Source organism: Leopardus geoffroyi, chromosome A3 (genome assembly GCF_018350155.1).
Source record: "Leopardus geoffroyi isolate Oge1 chromosome A3, O.geoffroyi_Oge1_pat1.0, whole genome shotgun sequence".
NCBI lineage: Eukaryota > Metazoa > Chordata > Mammalia > Carnivora > Felidae > Leopardus > Leopardus geoffroyi.
Window position 1 is genome coordinate 18,022,131 of NC_059336.1, and position 24,376 is coordinate 18,046,506.

General features: G+C 45.0%; 1 protein-coding gene across 15 annotated transcripts in view; it reads left to right on the forward strand.

The window, feature by feature from the left end:
- The window catches only part of PTPRT (protein tyrosine phosphatase receptor type T), a 1,070,511-nt gene that overhangs the window by 885,464 nt on the left and 160,671 nt on the right, over positions 1–24,376 (forward strand). For 10 of the 15 annotated variants that reach the window (XM_045444560.1, XM_045444565.1, XM_045444561.1 and 7 more), the window contains 2 exons: positions 8,896–9,031; positions 21,098–21,127. In XM_045444560.1, the coding sequence (XP_045300516.1) occupies positions 8,896–9,031; positions 21,098–21,127 (166 nt within the window). The remainder of the gene's footprint in view (positions 1–8,895; positions 9,032–21,097; positions 21,128–24,376) is intronic. The other 5 variants (XM_045444563.1, XM_045444570.1, XM_045444571.1 and 2 more) reach the window with 1 other exon arrangement.

A 24,376-nucleotide genomic window follows, 5' to 3' on the forward strand; every position in this document is an offset into this window, starting at 1 on the left:
CATCAATCCCTTCCATATTAGAATATGATATGTTGGCAAGAGGGCATGAGGGGAGATAATTTCAAGAAAAGCAGGTATAAAATGGAACTGCGTGATACAGCAGGTGGCAAACTCAGCAGGGACAGGCATATACAAAGGCGTCTTAATCTGGCTGATCCAGATAAGATTCTAGATCAAAATACCAGTAAGCAGTACCTGCTGAGCAACCTAGTTTAACACCTAGCTGTCCCGAAAGCCAGCCACAATTTTCTCTAACTTGGCCTTGACTTTGCTGAAATTAACACACGGTCCTGGGCATTCCTCCTGGATTATAAGCCCAGACACCTCTCCAAAGTGGCAATGAATATCATCACTTGTTCATAGGAAGCCCTTGGTGGCCCTTGGCCTATTTGGCCTCACATCCCTCCTTTGTTCTTCCCTTGCTGCCTGGGATGTACAGGTGACCCCTGCAGGCTGTGTTTCCTGGGCCACATGTCAACTGGTATCTGGGTTTGGCCAGTAAGGAGACATTAATTACACAGGAAGAGGAAGGAGAAGCCTTTCCCTCTTGGCTTCAGGCTCCTTCTTTGGCGGTGACTGTGTCCCCTCCATGACTCCACTTCCAGAATCCTAACTTCTTTTGGATGACCCCGACCTCTGGGCTCTGATGATACCACCACCTCCTTTTGTCTCCGGTCTAGGTTGGGTAATGACTCCTGGTGTTGCTGTTGTCTCGGTTGCCTCACCATCTTCTCCTGATCCCCGTGTGTCAATTCTCTAGTAAATATGTTCCATTTTAAATGTTTGGAGTCGTTTCCCTTTTCCTGGTTGGATACTGGTGGATGCAGAGCCTGTGCTGATTTCTAGTGATTCTTCCTTCCTGTAGTAAATGGTAAGGGAAAAAATGTGATTTAATCATCCAGTCTGTGTGTTTTTTTTCCTGTATCAACATCACACTTTACTCTTGTGAAATATCTGGAATCCACATTTTCCCATTAAAAAAAAAAGTCAACAACAGCATTTGTTTCTCCCCAGGCTTCTCGCACCCCTCCTGTTTGCTACAATTTCAATCCTCAAAGACTGCCAAAGTAGTTCATGATCACAATTACAAATGCTCTCAATGCCTTGGGATGCAATTTGTAAAGTCTGGAGGCTTGAATCTAATGAAGTATCCAGATGCTTTCCTACCAACTTTTTTCCTATCTTGGACTTAAATTCCATCTTAAAAATAGCCTACCATTCTGAGAATTCGCTTCCAGCAAAATCAAGAAGGGATATGGTACATACCTGACTTTAGAAGAGCCAGAAAGTTGCCCAGCTTTCTCACCTTTTCCTTGTTGCCTCCTCTTGGCAAACCCCCCATAATCAGAGATGTCTGCAATCCTTAAAACCTTCACTGGCATTGAGGTAGCAGCTCAGAGTCAGAGTTTGAAAGGTTTTCTCTCCTGGGTGCCAGATGCGTGCAAAGCCAGAGTAAAGACAGAAAAACTCTCCAACAAGAGAAGTCATTAAGTAGACAGGGGTGAACTGCCAGCACAGTAAGATTTGGGGATAATATGCCCTTAGATAGCTAGGAGGCGACTGTATATTTTAAAGACTGCGGCTATTAGGAATTGTGTTCCCGAGAGCCAATTTCCTTTCTTTACCATCAGCAATGATCACCAGCATGGGTTATGCATCCACTGGGATTTACTTGGTTTTGTCAATTGCAATTAGACGTTCTTTATCTGAGACTTCTATTTTTGCTCCATATCTTTACAGGGAAGTTCTCTGAAATAAAGCTATAGAATTGGGCCTGTAGCCAGTGAGAGCACTTTGAGAATGAATCGTTAATCCCTTGTTGCCACATTTTGTTATTGCTGCCATTAAGTCATCCAGATGTAAGCCTGATACAGGCCTTGCCTATAGGAGGAGAGTTAAGTGAATCACTCTGGGGGTCTCTGCCTCCCTTCATTCTAAGGATTAGATGAACTCAGGCAGCAGGTTGCAAGGAAGCATCACCCCAGTACCCATAGTGCACCCACAGTTTATAGACACAGAAACGCCCACCTACCAACCCTGGAACTAGTTCCAAGGCCATGCCATCATTTTGCCCCATGCGTGAGCAGTTCCTCAGAGTTTGTCAAACTTTTTTACCTCTGTTCTTACATTTGATTCTTTGAAAATCCCTGTGAACTTGGCATTTACTCCGTATTTTACAAATGAGGATATCAAATCACATGGTGGTTAACAGGTTTGGTCAAGGTCACACAACCAGTCAGGATGGAATCTGGATGCAAATTCATGTATTTCTGATCTGAAACCCATTGCTTTTGACTGATCTCATAAAACCATAGAATCTCAATCTCAGAAGGGTTATAAGAGGTTGTAGAGGCCCTCTACATGATGGGAGAATACCAAATTTCCAGATAGTGTCTTTCATTGTTGGTGACACATTCTCCTGCTTTTGTGGGTAACTTGGGGACTTGGGGGTTGACCCCATGGGAGTTTCATGTCTCTAAAGATGACAAGGAGAATGTCTCACCCAGGACATGGGTATCACTGGAATCAAAGGATGCCGACTTGAGGTGGGAAGCAGGGTCAATAAGCAAAGAAAAAAAGTCACTGTCCCATGACAGTGAAGTGTTGAAGGCTTGGTTAAGCATTCCAGAAGCCCAGGAGGTGAGAACACGTAGAGACAAAGTAGGCAGATACAAAGGAGGGCCAACTCTGGAATAGGACTGGGGAACTATGACTGCTTTTATGCTCCTCTCTACATTATAGTGCTGTATCACAGGCTTGAGCCTCAGCTGGATAGTGATTCCACATAAAAACCTTTCTTTGTGTTGGCCCCTAATTTACCCCCATCACTCTACCCAGTGATATTAGCTCCAATTTTTAAAATTAAAGGGATCAATCTATTCCATCATCCACAGTGGCTTTTCAACTTTTTGAAAGCAAGAAGTAAGTCTCATGTGAATCTTCCACTCTCTAAGCCATGAAGTCTTATTCTGACTGCCATTCCTCCAAAGTCACTGATCTCTGATTTTAGTATGCACCTGAATAACCTACATACCTTGTTAAAATACAGGTGCTGATTGATTACATCTGGAATGGGGCCTGAGATTCTGCATTTGTAATAAGCTCCCAAGTGATACTGATACTTCTGGTCTTTGGATCACACTTTGTTTTTGTTTTTTTTTTTTTTTTCACCATTTATTTATTTTTGGGACAGAGAGAGACAGAGCATGAATGGGGGAGGGGCAGAGAGAGAGGGAGACACAGAATCGGAAACAGGCTCCAGGCTCTGAGCCATCAGCCCAGAGCCCGACACGGGGCTCGAACTCACAGACCGCGAGATCGTGACCTGGCTGAAGTCGGACGCTTAACCGACTGCGCCACCCAGGCGCCCCTGGATCACACTTTGAATGGCAATGCTCTTGACCTGTCTTTACCCTGGAGCCCCCTCTCCAAGGGTAGAGTCAACAACTGGATAAGCCTCACCAGAGTGACCTGACTAGTACAGTGTTAAGCAAAGCTAATTGCCCTTGGTGGATATCAGGAATCCTTGGGGAATGTAAACTGGGATGGTTGTTTGGCAGCATGGGAGGAGATGGTAGGGAGATGGAGCATGGTGACTGGACTCTATATATGGAGGAAATACTGAGGGAGAGGGGAAGGCTTCAAGAGACCAAGAGCTATTCCTTGGGCACCAGGTTTCCATATGCAGCAGTGAGTAGGTAGTACACTGAAAGCCAGATGTGAACTCTGAGCTGGAGCTGGGAGGAATCTGGATTCTAAGACATCAGTGATTTCATGGACAGAGGACAGAGGGCAGCAGCAACATCTTTGAGAGGACAGGTTTGGCCTTTGGGAGTGTTCAGAGCTCAGAGGGCCCGGTTGGCTAAGGTATAAAGTTGGGCATGCAACCTCATGTAGAGACAGTAGTTTCCTGTCAGTGCGGGCTGAGTTCATAAGATTGTTTTTGATGATTACATCACACAAGGGACTTAGGTAGAGGCTTGAAGCTACTCCAGTTGGATAAATTTACCACCTGGTGCATAGCTGCTGGTTCTGATTTACGTGGACTATTCTCAGGCTGGCTCCCAGTGGATGGCAGAGATGAAGAGGACACATCCAAGTCCCTCCCCCTTCTCTCAGTTACCAGGCTTATCCCTGCTTAGTGGATAGAAAGTACCCAAGGCCAGAAAGAGGGCTTTTTAAGGGACTGGGAGACTGATACAATATGAAGTTTGACTCTCATGAAGAGGGTGGCTTAGAGCAAAAGTAACACACCTCCCATGTTGCTTCCAGTTCTTCCTCTGAAAAATTCCTCTGGATTTCTGGCCGGTGAGTCAGATAGCCAAACTTCTTTGTGGACCCAGTCCTGGCATGTCCTTAACTACACCTCTGTCAAGGACAGTTCATTATAGTGATAAGGGGGTGAGCCCTGTACACAGAGTCCCATCTCTGAAACTCACTAGTTATATGGCCTTGGACAAGTCATTTAACCCTTCTGTGAAGTTTCTTAATCTATATAAAAGGGGAAACAAAACTAGTACCTCCTGAATTTTTAGAAGTTTCAATGACTTCATGTATGAAAAGTGTTGGGCACATTACTTGGCACCCAGTAATAGATCAGTACATTTAAGCTAACATTTATTTATTTACTTATTTATTTATTTAGAGAGAGAGTGTGTGCAGGGGAGGGGCAAAGAGAAAGGGGGAGAGAGAGAATCTCAAGCAAGCTCCATGCTGTCTGCTCAAAGCCCGATGCGGGGCTTCATCTCACAAAGGTGTGAGATTATGATCTGAGCCAAAATCAAGAGTCAGATGCTTAACCGACTGAGTCACCCAGGTGCCCCTTAAGTTGATTTTTTTTAAGTAGTAGTAATTGAGCTTCTGTTTGATGATGAGCTCAGTGCCTGCCTGAGACAGCCCATCGTATTGCTAGGAGACCCCACCATGAGCCAACCCTTATGTGCTTCCCCATAAGTCTTATCATAGTGTCTCATCTGCTCTGTTGAGAACTTATATGTAAGGCCTCATGTAGATTCGTCTGACTCTGCACCAGGCACAGGGCTAGCCCATGCTCTGTCTCTGTCCCTCTTTTCTTCCTCTCAGATGAAGGAGCCACATGGGAATGCTGTCTGCCCTTCAGTCCCAGAGACATTTCCTCTGTACCTGTACCACCCACCTTTAAGTGCTGTTGGCATGCTTACTTTTTCAACAGAGGTACAATTCCACAGTGACTCAAGCAAATGCCCTTGAAAGGGTGCTAAAGTGGACATTGGGTTGGCCATGTCCCAGGGCTTGTTCCTGTCCCTGTACCTGGAGTCTGGTTGGGCCAGCCAAGTATAACTCCTCCTCATCACTTCCTGTATAGAGTTTGTGATTTCAGCCCTGATGCCTGTTGGCTGAGCTCACTGAATCTCTCTAAACCACTGGCTGGCCTTTCCAGATAGATTCCCTGGATCAAGTATGTTCCATTGTTGGTTCATGGTCACCACTTAAGTCTAGGGACGTCTTGGAACTTAGTTGGGAAAGGGTTTCTAACACATATCCAACACCTTCACTTTCCTTTGGATGGAGCTTGATTCTATCCTAGGAGCAGTGTTTGACACAGCTGATTATTCCTTCCTTCTTGAAACACTCTTCTCTTGGCTCTAGGGCACTCTACACTCCTGGGTTGTTTTATTAACTGTCTGGCCACTCCTCCTCTGCCTCCTGTGCAGGCATATCATTGTCTACCCACTCACTAAGTGCTGTAGACTCTCTACTCTCTCTCTAAGCCTCTTTCTCCTTTTACTCTTTATTCTTTCCCTGGGTGTCTCCATCAACCCCGAGCTGCAGATACCATCTATCTGTATGCATAAATCACACATTTTTACCTCCAGCTCAGACTTCTTTCCAGAGCTCCAGACCTGCACTTTTAACTGCCTCCTTTTCTAGAGTAGATCTCCAGCTCAGATTGCCCCAAATACACCCATTCTCTCTCTACAGCTATACTTTGCCCATTGTTTCTTGAGCTCATAAACAGCACCATCACCCACCTTGTTATGAAAACCAAAAAGTTGTGGTCATCCTCCACAGTTCTTTGCCCCTCACTCTCTGCATCCATCCCAGCAGCAGGTTTTATTTATATGCATTTCAGTAATTATCTCTTTTATTGCCATCACCATCTCCTAAATCCACACAGCTATCATCTCCCACATGGATGCCTGCAATGGTTTCAAAATTTGTCTCTCCAAGTCACTTTGGCTCCACACTGAAGCTGGAATGATCAGTCGGAAAAGTAAATCTGACCATATTATTGCTGCATGAACAACACTTAAATGGCTCCCTGCATTTCATGGGGTAAAGAACAAAAGCTTTCATTGTAGCTTCTGATGCCCTGTGTGGATGGGCCCCTGCTGCCTCTTCAGCTTCCCTCTCATCATGCTCTCCTTGCTTTCTTGCCCATGTTATTCTCTATTTCTTTCATTTCTCAAGTGCACCAGTCTCCTTGGCCCATCACACAGCCTCAGCCAGTGCTGTTCCTTCCACGGCTCCCACTTGCTCCTCTTGTGTTCTCTGCCCATGTCTTCCCAGGAATGATTCACTTCCCTATTGTGTGCTTCCCGAGTGCCATGTGCCTCTCTTTTCTCATTGTTAACAGATTTGCAAGCTTACTATTATTGATTCTCAGTTCATTAATTCCGTCTCCTGAGTCCCACCCATCACTCACAGTAGGCTCCTCGAGGGCAGGGACTGTGCCTGTTTCACTCACCACTGTGTCACTGAATGCCTGTGCTTGTGATCATTTACTGAAGGAATGAAGTGTGAATCTCTTTAAGCCAAGCCAGTAACAGTGTTCCTAGGGTAATAACATCCTCTCCAGGGCTCTTTTGCCTTTGTACCCCCAGTATCTAGAATAGGATCTCACAGCAGGCGCTAAATAAAGTTCAGCTATGCCAGTGAATGCTCCCGAGCCAACTTCCTTCCTTCAAATCCAAACAAAAAGACTGACACAATTGAAGAAATTGTCATCTGAGGTGTTCAGCTTCCTTTATGTTTGGTACACAGTGGACTAGCCTTGTCTCAGAAAGCATGACTCCAAACTAGGAAATGGGGGCTATGTATGGTTCCTTGGAACCAGCCCCCATTCTGGAATATGAGACCAGCCCTGCCAAAGAGGTGGTTGGCTAACTCCCCCATGAACTCACTGAGGCAGAGATAGGCAGAGCTTGCTCAGGCAGCCCTGGGATTTGATGAGTTGGTCTTGCCTTTAGCTGATTAAGGGAACTGAATAAAATCTCTGACCTGTAAGTCCATCCAAGAGAAGGATCTCTCATCCCATAGACAGCATTGTTTGGCACACAGTACATGGGTGCTCAGTAGCAGATGAATGAAGCAAACAAACATCTTTATATCCTTCAGTCACGTGTAAGCCGACAGGAGGAGGGCAGCCTGTGTGAGACACTGACATTAGAGAGCTGAGAGCCACACTCCCTGTTCTTGAAGACTTGACGTTCCCACGGGGGAGACTTGTCCCAGTTACAAGAGAGTTTGGGGAATGTGCTCTGATGGGGGAAACACTTGACACTCTTAAACAAGAAGAGGGGATGCATCCTTGTGCTGAAGGGCTGTTCTTAAACATCAGTGGGCTTGGGGAATCAGAATCGTAGCTTATGGGCATTAGCTTTCCTTCAGTTCAACTGAGTTCTGTGAGCACGTGACTGAAAAAGGAGAAATTCAGTTTGGTTCCATGAGAACAAATGTGTGTGGGCAGCAGTGTCTTCCCTTCAGCTAAACGTCGAACAACCGCAAACATTAAGAGAACACCTAGTACAAGCCAGGCTCGGTACTACCATGAGGAAACAAAGATAAAGGAGGCATAATCTCCCCCCCAAGGTGCTGGCAGAGCACTGGAGGAGACAGATGGAGAAACAAATAGCTAATAATATCAGTATATTGAGGTATGTGCAAAGTGTTACAGAGAGTTAGGATTTAGTAGAGAGAGAGGCACTCTCCCAGGGGCACAGGCAACCAGACGAGACGCAGATGGTGATGAAGGATGAGCTGGTGCTGAAGTGGCAGAAACTGGGAAGTAGGGATGTGCCAGGCAGAGGAGTCTTTGGACTTAACCTGCTGCACACAAATGTGGTGCTGGGGAATATGAACGGCAGCAGGAAGGAATTCACTCAGGGTGCTGGTAACCCGTGGACCACTCTCCAGAAGTGTTCCTGTAGGTGTCTACAATGAGAAGTGGCCTCTGATCCCCGGTACATTGCCTGAAGAGGCCAGGCTGAGGTATTTTTTGGCTACCTGGAACCGAATCAGAGAGTTTGTACCTGGCAGAGCACATAACATTGGCATTAAATTCCAGAAATGGAGTTAGTCACATAGAAGTGTTTTCTGAACCCCAGGAAATTAGCTTTAATGCACCAAATTTCTGACACACCATTTGTTTCATAGAAGGCAAAACAAAAACTTTATGCTTTTACCTTTAAAATTTGAGTGATTTTAATCATGTTACCTTAACACAAAGCTCTTGTTTTCACCATTTACCAGAAAGAATAAAGTTGGGTTTGGGATGATTTCATGAACCCAAGAATAAAACTGTAAATAGATCCATGGTTTGATCCGAGGGACAAATCAGTGTGAGGGATGAAACGCTCCACTTGACCTCACCAGAGGATAGGGATTCCCTGTCACAGCAGTTGTGCAAACTTGGGACTTTCACTTCATTTCTCTGCACCTCAAAAAGGGGGAGGTATAATCCAATATCACAAAGGATTGATCCTCAAAAAGAGTACAAGGGACAATGTGTGTCATGCTCTTAACACAGTGCCTGGCACATAGTCAGCGCTCAGTAAGTGGAACCTGTTGTCATTATAATTGTTTTCTGGTCGTATGTGTGAGCCTTTTCCACATCTTTCTTCTTTCCCCTTGAAGGTGCCTCCACTCAGAATTCTAACACCGTGGAGCCAGAGAAGCAGGTAGACAACACCGTGAAGATGGCCGGTGTGATCGCTGGCCTCCTCATGTTCATCATCATTCTCCTGGGCGTCATGCTCACCATCAAAAGGAGGTGAGTGTCTGGTGCTGCCCTGCAGACTCTGCTGACCCCAGCTGGCCCAACGCTGCCGTGTGGCCAGGTCTTTGCTCTGCTGATCTCTTCGGAGCAAGCACCTTCTTCTGTGAGTGTTCAAGTCCTGAAGTAATTGAGCTAATTGTGGCTCATTGTGTTGGCTTCTGAAAGGTGTGTGCTGCCTGCTTGGCAAGTGGCCCTGAGATGGTCAGTTTCTTAGGGAACCATCGATCCCTATGGCTGGGCCACCCTGGTGTGCCATGGGGTTCCATGTCATGAATCTTCTCAGAGTTAGCTGCTCTGTTGTGATTGATCATGTCTCATCAAGGTTACTGGGGAGCCCCAGAAATACAGATGCAGGAAAGTAATGCTTTATTCTTTTTGCTTTCACTCACCCTGATTTCTCTTTGGTCCGCCAGCAGCATCCTACACTGCCCCCTGCATGGCAGAGATAAAGCCTCCCATGGGGTGATAGTCCCAAGGGAAGATTCCTTCCTACTCCATGTCCCATAAGGCCTTCCCAGCTGGATTGTTGCTACTTGTTCTTTCTGAACCGATGTCTTCCTGGGCGTCTCTGGTCCACTAACACAGTTATCACATGTTGCATGGCTCATGAAAGCCAGGTACAGGCTCCTCCTTATCTCCAAGATTCAACACACTGACATCTTCTGTTTTCAGACATTCGCAAGGCTTGAGGCTAACGCAAGGGAATTGCAGAGAGGGAAAGGAGCCATTCATCCAGGAAAGCTGATGAATATCAGCTGTCACTGTCCCAGGATGCACTGTTATTCCTCCAAACCGGAAGTCCTGGGGCCCACCTCTCCTTAGCCCCTGGACTGCCCCCATGTATCCATGTCTACCACACACCCTCATGTCTTCTCAATTTCAACATCGTGGTCCCAACCTTGGTCTCCACCTTCCTGCTCCCCTCCTCTGCCAAAGCAAACAGAACCTTTATCTACATTACATTATGTGCTTCAGTGTGCCCTGCCACCAACTTGAAGATACTTTTACATCATTAAACAAGCCACAGCCTGAAGCTCTGATGTCTGGTTACTGACAGAGTTCAGAGCAAACCCAGTAACAAGGACCAGGGACTTGCTTCCATCTGTGGAAGGAAAAGTGCTCGTGAAATTTGTGTCTCACCAGAAAACAAAGGGACAGAATGCCCTAAAGACAAAGTGCCGCTTCTATCTAAGGACTCTCATGAGTATAAGGAAAGTTTTTTAAAAATCCCCTTTTCCAATTATCAGTGAGTCAGAAATACTGGGGTTCCCACTGTACATGGTAGTCAGCCTTCTCTTAGCCATTTCGGCTCCAGAATATCCCTGTTTCTTTCATGACTCTGTTCTGAATCAGCCAGTCCTCCCTCTGGCCAGGATATCTTACTGGTAGGACCTTGTCCTTTTCTTGGCATCTTTTGTCTAACAGAACCACTCCTTTCCTCAGGCTCTCAGCAGAATAACTGGAGAGTTAAGGTTCTTATCCAGCTACAGATTTTCTGGTTGGAGAGGGGGAAGGGTAGGTACTACATTAATATTGCGGAGCAAGAGCTCCCAAAGCATTGAGGACAGCATTGCATTGTCATATCATCATCAACCGTGTGACCATATTGCAGGTATCAGTGGCAAGTCAGCTATTAGATGAAGTCAAACATGAAGTCTGGTTTCTCTGGGGGCGATGGGCACATGTAAGATTGCTGACATGTTTCTTAGAGTCACAGACGCATTAGAGGCAGAGGTGAGCTGGGGATTGTCTACCTGGAAAAAGTAACTGATTTAATAGAATCTCATTCCTCTTTGATAGACCTGAAATGTTCTCATTCTTTGCCACTGATTTGTAAGTCAGATAAGCTCTTCCAATTTTGCTCTTTCTAAAGCCTGGCTTAACCCACGTCACCACCGTCTGTGAGCTTGTGAAGAAATTTCACTTCCTTCTCCACAGCTATTTCTGCAATGTGTGACTTCTCAGGAGGGAGGAAAGGGCTTTCTGTTTCCAGGGTGGGAACAAGTATAAAGAGAGCCCTTTGTGTGGCTTTAACCTCTATTGCGTGTCTTCATCATCTCTCACCTCTATCAAAACTGTCCATCAGACCCAACCAACAGGCATCACATGACCACCATTTGTCCCGAGAAGCGAAACTCAGATGTTTTGGCAGTGAGGCGGGTGGGTGGAGGTGGAGGCTGATCAGTGTTTGCATATACAGTATCTTTTGGAGAAAAGAAGACCTTTTGCTGACCTACTTGATAGTGATAATTTACAGATAGGTGTAGGGCAAGGAAAGGAGAGGAAAGGAGAAAGAGAGCATATAGGTAGGTCTACACACTTTCTAACCTACAGTGTCTTCTGATGTCTAGAGATGCCCCCAAAAGACAGTGGACCATTTGCTGAGCTCCCTTAGGTCTTCTTACTCCAGCCCTGTGTAGAAGTATGGGGAAAACTTCATTGTTCAATTGAGTCTGTCACTATCTTACTGCTGGCCAGAATGCTGCCCACAGCTACCTAAAAAGAAGAGATATTACACAAAAAGAAACCCCCAAATAATAGGCAGATCATCACAACTCAGGACCCTGGTGTGTCAGCATCTCTTCAGTGTCCCAGTGTGACCTAGAGTTCGTTCCTGGTTGCAGGAACTCTCAGAAGTCAAATGCCTGCTACGTCCTCTCCACTGATTTGAGCTGGGTCTTCTTCCTCACCTCTACAGACATGGGAGTAGTGGTTTCCTGTTTTCTCTGCTACTAAGGGATTCAGCTGGCTTGAAAACTTCCCCAAAGCTTCAGACAAAAGGTTTCAGTACACATGAGATGTCCCTAGATTGTTCTGTAGAGTTCATCACCACTGGCCTTATAGGGCTTCCTTGTGACTCCCTAAAGAGAGTCTTTCTCTTGCTTTTAGGTGTTTTCTTTTGTGATACTAAAATAGAAAGCCAACTGAGAATGGGCTAGAGATACAGAGGACCAAGGGAAGGACTTAATGAAAGCAGCTAAACAATTTACATTCCAAAGGTGGGGGTGGGCAATAGAGGGGTAGAGACATAGCCTGAGGGATGTTTTGTTGCTTGGTTGTTTTGTAATAGATAGAGAGGATGTTGAGAAATGTAAGGTTGCAGAAAGGGGTCTGAAATGTTGGGGGGTGATTCAATTTTTTTAACGTTTATTTATTTTTGAGAGAGACAAAGTAAGAACAGGGGAGGTACAGAGAGAGAGGGAGACACAGAAACCAAAGTGGGCTCCAGGCTCTGAGCTGTCTGTCAGCACAGAGCCTGATGCAGGGGGCTAAAACTCAGGCACCCATGAGATCATGACCTTAGGTGAAGTCACACACAACCAAATGAGCCACCCAGGAGCCCCTGTTGGGGGATGATTCAAACAGGATTCCCTTACAGTTTGCAAAAGATACAAGTTAAAGTATTTTTTTTTTTTGTAGTACCTTTGGCTGTTTGGAGAGGATTTCTTTGAATGCAGACCAATGCAGAATCAGGGCTACATGGAGATATAAAGGTTTACATGAGCATTATAAGAAGGGAGCCTGAAGCCCCTCCCTGATATATCAAGTTACGTACCAGGATATTGGATATTGGCTGGATGATTGGCTCCATCCTTTACTCCTGGTTCCCTTGATCACATGTGGACCTCAGAATGGTCTAGAATGGGTTTCTGTATGCACCTAGGTAATAGAACATACCTCCTTTTCATGACCACTCTGTTGAGTTTTGAAATAGAGACTCATTACTACAGTCCTGGTCATCTTCTTCCCTGGCCTCCTCCCTTTAGAATTGCTAGACATCTGGGGCACCTGGGTGGCTCAGTCAGTTGGGCGGTCAGCTACAGCTCAGGTCATGATCTCACGGTCTGGGAGTTTGAGCCCCGTGTCGGGCTCTGTCCTGAGAGCTCAGAGCCTGGAGTCTGCTTCTGATTCTGTGTCTTCCTCTCTTTCTTCCTCTTCCCTGCTTGCTCTCTGTCTGTGTATGTGTGTGTGTGTCTCTCTCTCTCAAAAATAATAAACAAAAAAAGAATTGCTGGACATCCTCTCCCAAAGAAATGTGCAGCCAAAGGGTTGCTAGGCCACCCCTGTGGTCCCTTGGCTTACTACCTTAGGGCTCTGGGAGCTTTCTATGAAAATTAAGGTGGCAAGCTCAAGCCTTAATGCCTTAACCTTGATGTTTGAAGGTATTTATTAGCCACTCACATATGGGAAGTTCTACATTTTAATGTTTGGGGGGATATGCTCATATGGGCTCATGCCCACAAGCTTGCCATAGTCCCAGTTTATTCCTTGGGACATACTTCCTAAAGTCTGAGCATGGTCCTCCAAGGTTTAAGGCATAACCATTTACTTTTGCATGGGGAAACAGTGAAGCCAGGTTAAGCAGGATTCTTTGGTATATTTGTACCCCAAGCCTTGTCTGGATCCTCTATTAACTTTTCATTCCCTTTTTACTTTTCAAATGGAAACTGAGCAACTTTTAGGAGACCTTTTTGAAGTCAGTTCCCACACATGGTTCTAGCCACTTCCTTCTCCCCTCCTCCTCCCCCTGCCCAGCTCTTTCTGGTCTAGCCTCAATTTTCTCCCAACCAGGTCTGTCCAGATAATAACTTTTCCAGGAATCAATTTGAAGTATCTTGAGTTTGAGATATGAGAGTCTACTTTGAGATAAATGTGCATCTCTTGGTGTACTTTGATTCTCTGTGACTTCAGTCTGCCCCAGAAGTTCCCAGTCTCATGGGTACGTACATCTTGTTTTTGTGGACTGGGAAGCAGAAAAACTGGGTCCCATTTATGTGCTGTTTGCCTTGGAGATGCAACAAAGCTCAGCCTTTCCTTTCTCACCTGTGAGATGTGGCTAATCCTATGGGGTTGTTCTGAAGATCAAATGAGCTAATGGTCTGGACAGGCTTTATTTCCTATCCCTGCCTAAGTGGTCATAATGCACAGTATTAACAGAGACATTCATCTCACACATGACCATCACCTGTACCAAGCCAGCTCCTATGCTAATATGCAAAGAGCAGTACTGCAATCAGTACACATCATCTAAGCTAATTTGTTTATTTTCCATTTAAACTGTCACCATATTGCGATTTTAATACTACAAATAATCATGGTAGGATAGGACATTGGTACACCTTTGTTTGTTTGAGAAGAGGAAACTGAAGTTCAAAAAGGTTTATAAGTTGCCCAAGGTCTTGGGTACAGTTGAAATACAAAACCAGGCTCTGTGACTCCAGAGAGTTAACTGAATGCTGTTACCTTCTATTCTATTAGTCCACCCAGACTGGTAGAAAGTAAGTGAATCCTGAAATAGGAAGCCGGCAACCCAGGTTCAGGGGTCATTTTCTACTGCTCTCTGCTGTAATGCATATTGTGTCCCTGAATCAAATGTCAGGTGTTTGTGTTCACCTACAAGTTTCCTGTCACTCTCTAACCCTCAGCCCCAAGTTCTTCCAAGTAGGACTCCCAACTAATACCTCTAACATGACTCTTCCCACAAGCCCCCAACCCCAGAAAGATGCATTGATACTCCCCTGCATGTAGCCACTGTACCATGTACACAGGTCTTCAGGTGTGAATTTAGCCACGTGATGGTTGTCATTTTGCTGCCCTCAAGGTGAAAATGACCTGAGAGGGCAGGATCTTCTGCTTTAGCCTTTTCTCACCCTGTATCATCTGCCTCTGGACATCTGCCTTGAAAACCCCTCAAGGTTTTCATGGTCAAAGCCCAAATCATCACCTGTCCACCGACCTGCTCACAGGCCTGTGTCCCCATCTCAGTGGCAGGCACTCCCTCTCACTCCATCAGCCAAACTGATAGGGTTGCTTCGCCCTGATACTTCTGAACCCGCATCTTTACCTTCTCTTGGTCACACCCTCTCCTCACTCCCTGCACTGCCCCTTCCCTGGTGCAGGCCCCCATAGCTCTATTGTATGAGTCTCCTCCCCAGCCCCGCCCCTCCAACCCATCCTCCACAATGCAGCCAAAGTAACATTTCAGAAAGGAAACTTGTACTCCCAAACCTGCTGTCTAAAATCCCTTGATGGCTTCTCCTGCCTTATAACAATAGTTCCTGGGGTAGAGATGAGAAAAGAAGCACATGCTTTAGGACATCTGGAGAATTTTGTCAAGCTGCGCTGTCCCCCTGCTCACAGTAACTCTGGAACATTTCCTAAAGTCTTACTCTACTGTTATACCCTTGCTTGTGAAGCTTCCTCCTCATTCAATACCTGTGTACCTTAGTTCCATGTGACCACATTCTACCCCTGTTTAAGATCTAATTCAAAAGCTGCCTTCTCCAGTAAACCCTTCCTGACCTCCAATCTAGACACAATCTCTTCACCATCTGGATCCCCTCTGTGAGGATACATATTGTATCCTGTTATATTTGTCATTTGTATTCATGTCTTATCTTCTTTACTAAACCATCAGCTGTCTATTCTGATTCATCCTTATCACAAATGTGCCATGTGGATACTGGGGATTCCCTAAAAACATGTTGAATGGAGGAGTCTGGTGAAATTAGAACAGATGGGGCCCAGAATTAACACTCCATCCCTTGGGTAGGAAAGCTTCACTCAGGACATAGACCTAAATATCAACATGGAGCACCAAGAATAAGTCCAGTCCTGTGGTGAGGGTGTAAGACTAAAAGGGCAGCATAGGAAAGATATAGCATGATCTGAGCCTTCAGGGAACACACTGTCTATCAAGGGGGGAAAAAAGAGTGAGTCAATAGGGAAAGGGAACTTGTGGGTCAGCCAAAAGAGACTGTGCCACTATGAGATTATAGTGTGCTGCAGATCACAAAGCTGAAATGTGGAATTGAAGGAAAGTGCCCCAAATCACATAGCTAATAAGTGGCAGAGCTGGGTCTCAAACTTGGCCCGTCTGATAATGGATATGACACTCTTAAACACCTGAATGTCTAGCCTGAATGAAATATAAAATAGGACTTGCTGAGATGCTGAACTGTAAGTCATGATCTTGAGTGGTTTGTTGCAGTGGGCGAACAGCCCAAATTAAGGATGTCATGCTGTTTTGTCCACCCCATTCTAAACAGCTCCTTGCTCCATCCACTGAAAAGTGAATCCTTCTGTTTGCACTCCCTACGTAGCCACTCAGGCCAGAAACTTGGAGGTCCTCTTCAGTATGCTTACATTTAATCACCTACTTTCACTTTCACATCTCCTTCCCCATGGCCATTACAAGACAGGCCCCCAACATCTCTTGCTTTGACCTCTGCAGCAGCATTCATGACCCCAGTCCCTCTCCCCTACAACTTTATTCTCACACTTCTGCCAGAATCATTCATCTAGAAAAATAGTTGGTCACTGGTACTTCCTATGCCCAGTGGTGTTGAGACTGAGCTCCATAAGCTCTTTGGGAACTAAGACCTGCCAACATTTTGACATTCTCACCTTGCTAACTGACCTAACCATTCTATAAACAGTTCCATCTTCCTGGAAATACCCTTCCTCCTACTCCATCTAAATGCTCCTTGACTTTATAACTCAAGCATCATAGACTCTAGGCCACCTTATCTGTCCCCCTCCCCACCCTTCCCCCCTGAATATGGTCCCACTGCTCCCTGTGTTGCCACAATACCATTTATCACTCCAGAAGACACTAGAGCCTAGTGGTTATTAATGGAGGCTCCTAAAGTCAGACTGCTTGGATTCTCATCCCATACTCAACTATGTAAACTTGAGCAAGTTGTCTAAGCTTCACTTTCCTCATCCTCAAAACAAGGATAATAATGCTTCATAGTGAGGATTAAATAAAATAGTCCACATAATGTACTAGATCAGTACCTGGCACATAAGTGACCTCCTGCTGTTTAAGTGGTAGCTCTTATTATTTGTTTTATAAGCTCCTTATCTGGCTCTCTCATCAGACATTTGGGCTGGATCAAGATCTCGTTTGTCTATCTCTGGTACTTAGCAGGGAGCAGGCACACGTAGTAGGCCCTTGAGAAGTTTTTGCTGAGTTGATGATGGAAAGATGGACGAGTAGATGATAGATGGATTGTTGGATTAAAGGGAAGATGAGTGGATGGATGAATAGATGAGTGTGTGGGTTTATGGGCTAGATGGATAAGTGGGTGGATAAATTGCTAAGTGGGTAGATGGATGGATGGTTAGATGGGTGGAGGGATGGGTGGTTGGATGCATGCATAGATGGATACATGGATAGGTAGAAGGGTGGATGGGTAGGTTTATGAGCTAGATGGATAGGTAGATGATCAAATGGATGGTTAAATGGACAGCTTAGTCCTGTTTAGTATGGAACAAAGGAAAGTTGTGCCTCGCATCAGTTTTGTCAGCCAGCTGAAAAGAAGATTGTGTAATATGTGATTTATTAAGTTTGGAGTTGTTTTTGTTTTTTTGTTTTTTTTTTCCTAAGCGCAGCTGTCTTCCTGCTCAGGATTTTTGGTCTCAGGCAATCTGTTATTTACAATATCACTGTATCCTTGTGAATTTAGACCTTCAGTAAAACTTCTTCAAGCCTCAGAGAAAACACACATGTATACTGTGTTTTGGCCACACAGAAAAGAACTATAATCCTTGCCCTGGAAGACTTTGCAATGTAATTGGGAAAAGATACTCAATTAATAGAAGTTTGTCAGTTGCTGTTAATCTGGAGTTGCCTTAAAGCTGGGTCAGGGATAGCACTGGCTTTTGATGACGACCAGGATAACTCAGAAAAGCTACTTTGAAGAGGTGGTTTGAAGATAGGGAAGTGTGTTGTCCTGAGGAGGTGGCCCAACCATAGGTAAATCCTGAAGGTTGGAAGCAGAGAAGCCCAGAAGGTCCAGAATATTGAGTGCAGCCTGGGGCCCAAGAGCACAGCCTGGGGCTGCTGATGGTGAGGAAATCTGGCTCAGGATGGAGGCCTTGCCATTGGCCCCAAACTGCACAACAGCAGTAGGATCCTCACTATGAGTGAGGAGTGACCCCTTAGAGCCTCAGATACCTCAACCAAAAATGAGAAACATAATGCCTGCTCCATGGGGTTATGGGGAGGATTAAAAGATTTAAGGCATGTGTCATATCAATGCCAGACCCACTGTGCTGCTCAACATACACCTGTTTCTTCCTTCATATAGGCAGCATAGGCTGGTGGTCAAGTACGTGGGCTTAGACCCATGTTGTTGTCCAGCTTTAGAGCCTCATTGCTATCAAGTCCAGTTACTAGCTGCAAGATCTTAAGCATGTTACTTAACCTTCTCTGCCTCAGTTTCTTCATCTGTGGCTGATAATAATACCCACCTGTCAGGGTGGTTGTGAGGAATACATGGGTTAATATATGAGAGCCTAGAACAATGCCTGACACATAGTAAGTGCTACATAAGTATTTTCTCTTCTTTTAATATTATTTTAAATATTCCTAAAGAGGTGAACACTTTGTTCCTGGTTACCGGAGTGAGAAGCAGCAAACCTTGTATGTATGGATAAGGTGGGGGCCTAAATTCCCCTTTACTGAGCACTCATAATGTCAGGTGTTTAGCTTAATATAATTTACTTAAAATACTCTATATATTATTTATCATATATAATCTGAATATGATTTAGATTAATCTAATATTAATGCCCACTTTTGGGAATAGGTAATTATCACTCCCAACTTTGACATGGAAAAACTGAGACTCAGAGATACCTAAATAGTGACTTATCAAAGACATGCAGTTAGCAAGTGGTGGTGCTGGGATGCTAAGACATCACATTTCCACTCCGCAAAGATGTTTAGGCTGGCAGTCATCCATGCCATTCACCATGGTACATGGATCAGGAAACACAGGGCCAGGGGGAGGAACATTGCCCAGAATGTCACAGTGAGCAAGTGAAAGTTCTGGGATCAGAACCCTGCGCTCTCGATTCTCAGCCTGCTTCTTCTTGACAGAATGGGGAACATACATGTCTAGAAGTCTTCATCAAATGGATCCTGCACTTTCTTCCCCAAGGAATCAAATTTCCAGTCACGGGACCACAGAGCCAGCAATGAAGGAGAGGAATGATCTCCTTACAGCATAAACTGTATGGTTGGTGAGAGGGATTTGGTGACTTACATGGGCTCTTCCACTCCCACCCATCACGGCAGGGAATTCTTCAACCCTTTCATCATCTAGGGTCCCTGTTCATCTGACCCAAGACACTGAACAGTTTTATGAGTGAACAGATCTTGCTGCACTGTCGCTCATTTTCCCCAGCCCAGCTTCACAAGTAGGCATGGAGCTGCTTTTCTGCCATGACTTCTTAGCTCTCAGAGTCACTTATCTTCAGTAGCTGGAGTTGGGCTCTCCTGATAAATAAGAGAAAGCCTAGAGGTCGCCTGCCTAGAGGTCACCCTGCTTAGAGGCTTTGGCCACTTCGAACTTGAGAGGGAGAAATTTGAGGCTCTGAGGACATGTTCCCACCCTGCAGATATAAAACTGTATCTTCCTGTGCCAAGCAAACTGGATAACAGTTGCAATTAACCAAATAACTCAAGAGGGAAGGGAACTTTTCTTGCCTATTCAGATGGATATTTAGGGACCTTAATTATCAGCAATTTTTCTCAGTCCACAAATGTGTCCGTTATTGTCAGTGCGGCTAAGTCTGTAAGATAAAAGCATTCCTATTTATTTTCCTACAACATACAAAAAGTTATAACAAAGGGAATATCGTGGACTTGTTTGAGATTTTTATTATTCAGAAGCCAAGAGCTAGAAGGGACATCAGAAAGAGATTGCAGGTAGTGATTTTTCAAACATTCTTTTGGAGAGTGGAATTCTTAGTCATGTGACATTTTAAATGAAACTCCAATTTATAAAAGAGGTAGAAATGGAGAAGTGCTTGCTGGCTTTCATGGATAAACAATCCTACCTGCTCAGTTTCCCCCATCCCATTTCAATGAGGCTACTGTACAGAGTCCCCAGGATCCTGCACACACAGTTTTTAAAACTAATGGTCTGGTTCAGCTCATCTGAGGATCAGATAAGGAAATAAAGGCACAGAGAATTTCTTAAGGTTGTAGTCTATTTAGATTGAAAGTTGGAATTCCTTTCTCTTCGTCCAGTGCTTTTTAATGATGAAGTTTGAGTTTTGTTCCGGTTATCTACTGATAGGTAACAAACCTGAATTTTAGTGACTTATATTTCTTATGAATCTATGGTCTGGTTAAGGCTTAAAAGGAATGACTTGTTTTGTTCCATGATACCAAGGGTCTCAATCGACATAATCCAATTGGTGAGGGCTAGCTGGATATCTCTCTTCATACAGTTTTAGGGTCTCTCTACAGGACCTTTTCAGCATGGCTACCTCAAGATACTTAGACTTCTTACATGGAGAGTCAGGGTTCCAACTCAGAGTTCAAAATACCCAGGCAGAGCTACAAGTCTTCTTCCTCATCTATCCTAGAAAGCCCCAGAATGTAATTCTTACCACATTCTTTTGGTCACATAGGGCCATTCCTGCTTCAGTGTGGGAAAGAACTACACATGGGCATGCATACTGGGAAGCGTGGATCATTGGGGAGCCATCTTTTTGTTGGGGGGGGAGCCATCTTGAATGCTGCTACCTGATTACCTTGCTTTTGGCAAGACCTTACCTGACTTACTTAAATAGGTTCTGATGCAGTTTGACCTGAAACAGAGAACATAAAGTCATTATGGCTTTCCTTAGATCTTAAGGGAACTGTCATGTGAAGAGTGGTAGAGTAGTTCTAGAAGGCCACAGAAATATGACCCAGGACCAAAAAGTCGTAATTACAAGGAGGCTAGTTTTGACTGACTATAGAAAAGGACTTATAAACAATTAAAACAGCCAACATTAGATGTGGCTTTCTCTGCATGAGTAGTGAGTTTCTCCATCATAAGAGAGGTCTCTCTCATTCCTTCTACCACTGGAAGTATTTGATTCTCAGCAAAGATGATTAGGAGAGAAACTTGCATCTCCTTGAACTTTGGGATGCTGAAATACTATGTGCATTTCTAAGAATCAAGATTTCATATAAATCTAATTCTTGTTTGTTTGTCTTTTCTTTTTCCCCTTTTTTTGGACATTTCCTTCATCTGACTGCCCATCAATATATAGAAGAAATGCTTATTCCTACTCCTATTACTTGTAAGTATCGACCCGGGGAAACTTTGCTTCGTGCCCTGTAAGGGAACCTGTAGCATGCATTTCCTGCACCAACCAAGTGTCTGTTGGTTTCTCATACTCACTTCTGTCTAAGTCATCTGTAGCCCCAAAGTTTTTATTTCCCATAGATGTTTTCCATTTGAAAATGCACTGTCATTGTTGCATTGTTGATGTCTGTTATGTCTCTTCCATCTTGGACTCCTCCCTCCCCGTCCCCCCCCCCACCTTTGTTTGGAGCTGTGAAGGGCTGTTTCTCCTTTGGCAGTGTCGTTTTATAGTTAGAAATCCCCAAATTTCAGGAAGAGGTCAACCTAATCCCCCTGCAGGACTTGCAGACATAAAACAGAATCACAGATCTCAGCAACTTCAGAACCCATTTATGTCTACTTGGGGAATGTGTCGCCTTAAGGGGCTCAAAGGTTAGAGAGAAATTCATTGGCTGTTTCCACTATTTCAGCAAGTCTACAGGGAAATGGGACTTTACCTAGAACCAGCTTCATAGGTGACAGAAACATCCGAGGTCTTTGGGCTGGAATTATCTCAGTCTGGTGTTTGGCAATAGTTATCTCCTGTTGTCAATGCATTTTGTTTGTAGTTATGTGTGGGTTGTTGCCTGTCAATTTTTTTGCACTTTCTAAATAAAAATGATGATTTTTCTCATTATTAAACCAGACATTTTGAAAACATGAAAGTAAAGGGAAAGAAAAACTACATGAATAGATCCTTGGTATGAAAAGTTAAGAAAACCACTGAAGTAATCCCATATCCTTAATATGCATTTCCAGTGTTTGAACATTGAGGTCCAGAGAACTGTGTGAAATCACACATCCAGTGGGATTAAAACTCGGAATGCCTGGCTTCTGGCAAAGTGTATTGTCCATCATTCCATGTCTAGCTCTACCCCGGCATACCCTGCCTTACGAGAGAGGCCATGCCTGTTAGTGACCATCTGCTGAAGCCTTCACAGATGCAGATTTAGCCAGCAAAAGGCTCTCCCACCCCCTCTGCTCAGTGTTTCGGTCTAAGGTCAACAGGCTAGGCACTGAGTAAATAAGATTCTGGTGCCACCACCATCATGTTCTATAGGAACCGATGGACCCCACCATCAACACTGAAAGTACCGGAGAACCCGTTTTGTTTGTTCATTCACTCATCTGGCAAACATGCATTGAACATGTTCATTATGTTCCAGACACTGTGGATGGAGAGATGGCCAGGACTTTGAGCGCTACCTTCCTAGTGTTCAAGCCTGTCTGGGGACTAGTGTAAACTCAAATGCTTGAAATGTTGGCTGAGACGCACCTATATGTACTGTCCTATAGAGGCATTTACTCGGGTGACTAATTTTTTAATGGGGCAGGGGATAGTTACCAGTGTTTGTAGGGATGGATTTGCCCACTCCTGAAGAAACAAGAATTCTAAACAGAGGGAACCGCATCTGCAAAGGCACAGGGGTTAAAATGATATGGGGTGTTGTTGCTGTGATGAAGAGAATGAGCTTCAGGAATCATGCAGCTCTGGGTTCAAGCCACATCTTTGTCACACACCAGTTATGAATCCTTGAGGAAATCCTCAGAACTCCTTGAGCCTTATTTCTCTTAACTCTAAAAAGGGGGTAACAGTGCCTAACTCAGGGAATGAGGGATTTTATAAAGTGCCTCGCACAAAGTTGGCACTAATGAAATGTTAGTTTTCTTTATTTCCTTTTGTAGAAACCATAAGGGGTCAGGAAAGTAGTGGTGGCCCCTGGGAGCTCCTCTGGCCTTCGAGAGGTTCTTCTGGCACCAGTGTTCCACAGTAGTTACAGGCATGCGATGACCCATCCCTGTCTCTGGGCACCTCACCTCCTCCGTCTGTTAGACAGTGTGCATAGCACTGTCTTTGGATGCCCACTTCATGCCAGGCACTGTGCTGGGTAATGTGACAGAATCCAAGATGCACAGTGCAAGAGTATAGGAGACAGACTAGCAAGTACTTGTAGTTCGAGGTGCAGTGATAAACAGTTGGGCAGTTGTGCAAACTTAGAGTTCTAAGTCACAGATTTATTTAATGTTTATTTCTGAGAGAGAGAGAGAGAGCAAGAGAGTGCACACAAGCAGGGGAGTGGCAGAGAGAGAGGGGGACAGAGGATCCCAAAGCAGGCTCCGCACTGACAGCAATGAGCCTGATGTGGGGCTCAAATCACGAACCATGAGATCATGACCTGAGTGCAGTCAGACACTCGACTGACTGAGCCACCCAGGTGCCCCCTAAGTTACAGATCTTAGCGTGTGAAGCTCATGCCAGCGGGGGAACTGAACGTGGTTGAAGATTCAGAGGAGGAGAACTGGAAAGGCAGACAGAGAGGTAGGAGCAAAGCTTTAAGAACCAAGTCTGTTGCAGAAGGAAGATTTGACAGTAGAGATGCAGAGAGATGGCAGTGGAGAACGTGAGCGTGTCCCAGACATCTGAGCATCAGCAGTCATTTGTGCAGGTCATGGGGTGGGTGGAGGGACAAAGCCAGCCTAGAGCCCATGAGGAGGAGGATACTTCTTTTTAACCACCAGACCCTAAAGCAGAGGAGAAACATGAGAGTACTTGAAGGGTGAGAAAATCCTGGGCACTTGTATACAATGAAGTAGAGGAGTCTGTGCAGAGGAAGAGGCTGAAGAGGCTGGTTAGGGGGAGGGCACGTCTGGAAGGGAAGGTCTGGAGGCAAAGTGGGGATAGGGAGCAGCCTCAGAGGGGAGGCATGACAGGTTCTGTGAGACTGTAGGATGGAGAGATGAATGTAGGTGGAGAAAAGGGAACAAAAAGGAAATGCTGACACCCGTGATTTCTAGATTCAGAACTCCATTCTTAGGTGTAGACCCCAAGTGGGTGCTTTCAACCTGCCTGGAGAACCTCAGTTCTGTTCATGGACATCAGTACCTTGCTAGGGACAAGAAGTGGTAGCTATTCCTGGCTGACAAGGACACCCTTGAGGCACTTCTGTCTTTGCCATCCTGGGTATTTGCCAGCTGGTCAGATCTGAGAGCACTGGGCTGCCAGATCAGAAGTAGCTAGGGGATTAGAGTGAAGAGGGACCAACAGAGTGCTAATAATGACCAGGATAAACAGAGCTGTAGACCAAAGGAATTGAGGCCTAAGGACAGAGAAGAGTCTACAATGGGGCCCTTCATTGTCCAGCACATGCTAAAAAATAGGGAGATAATGTGAGTTTTGTTGTCAGACCTAGATCCCAATTCTATG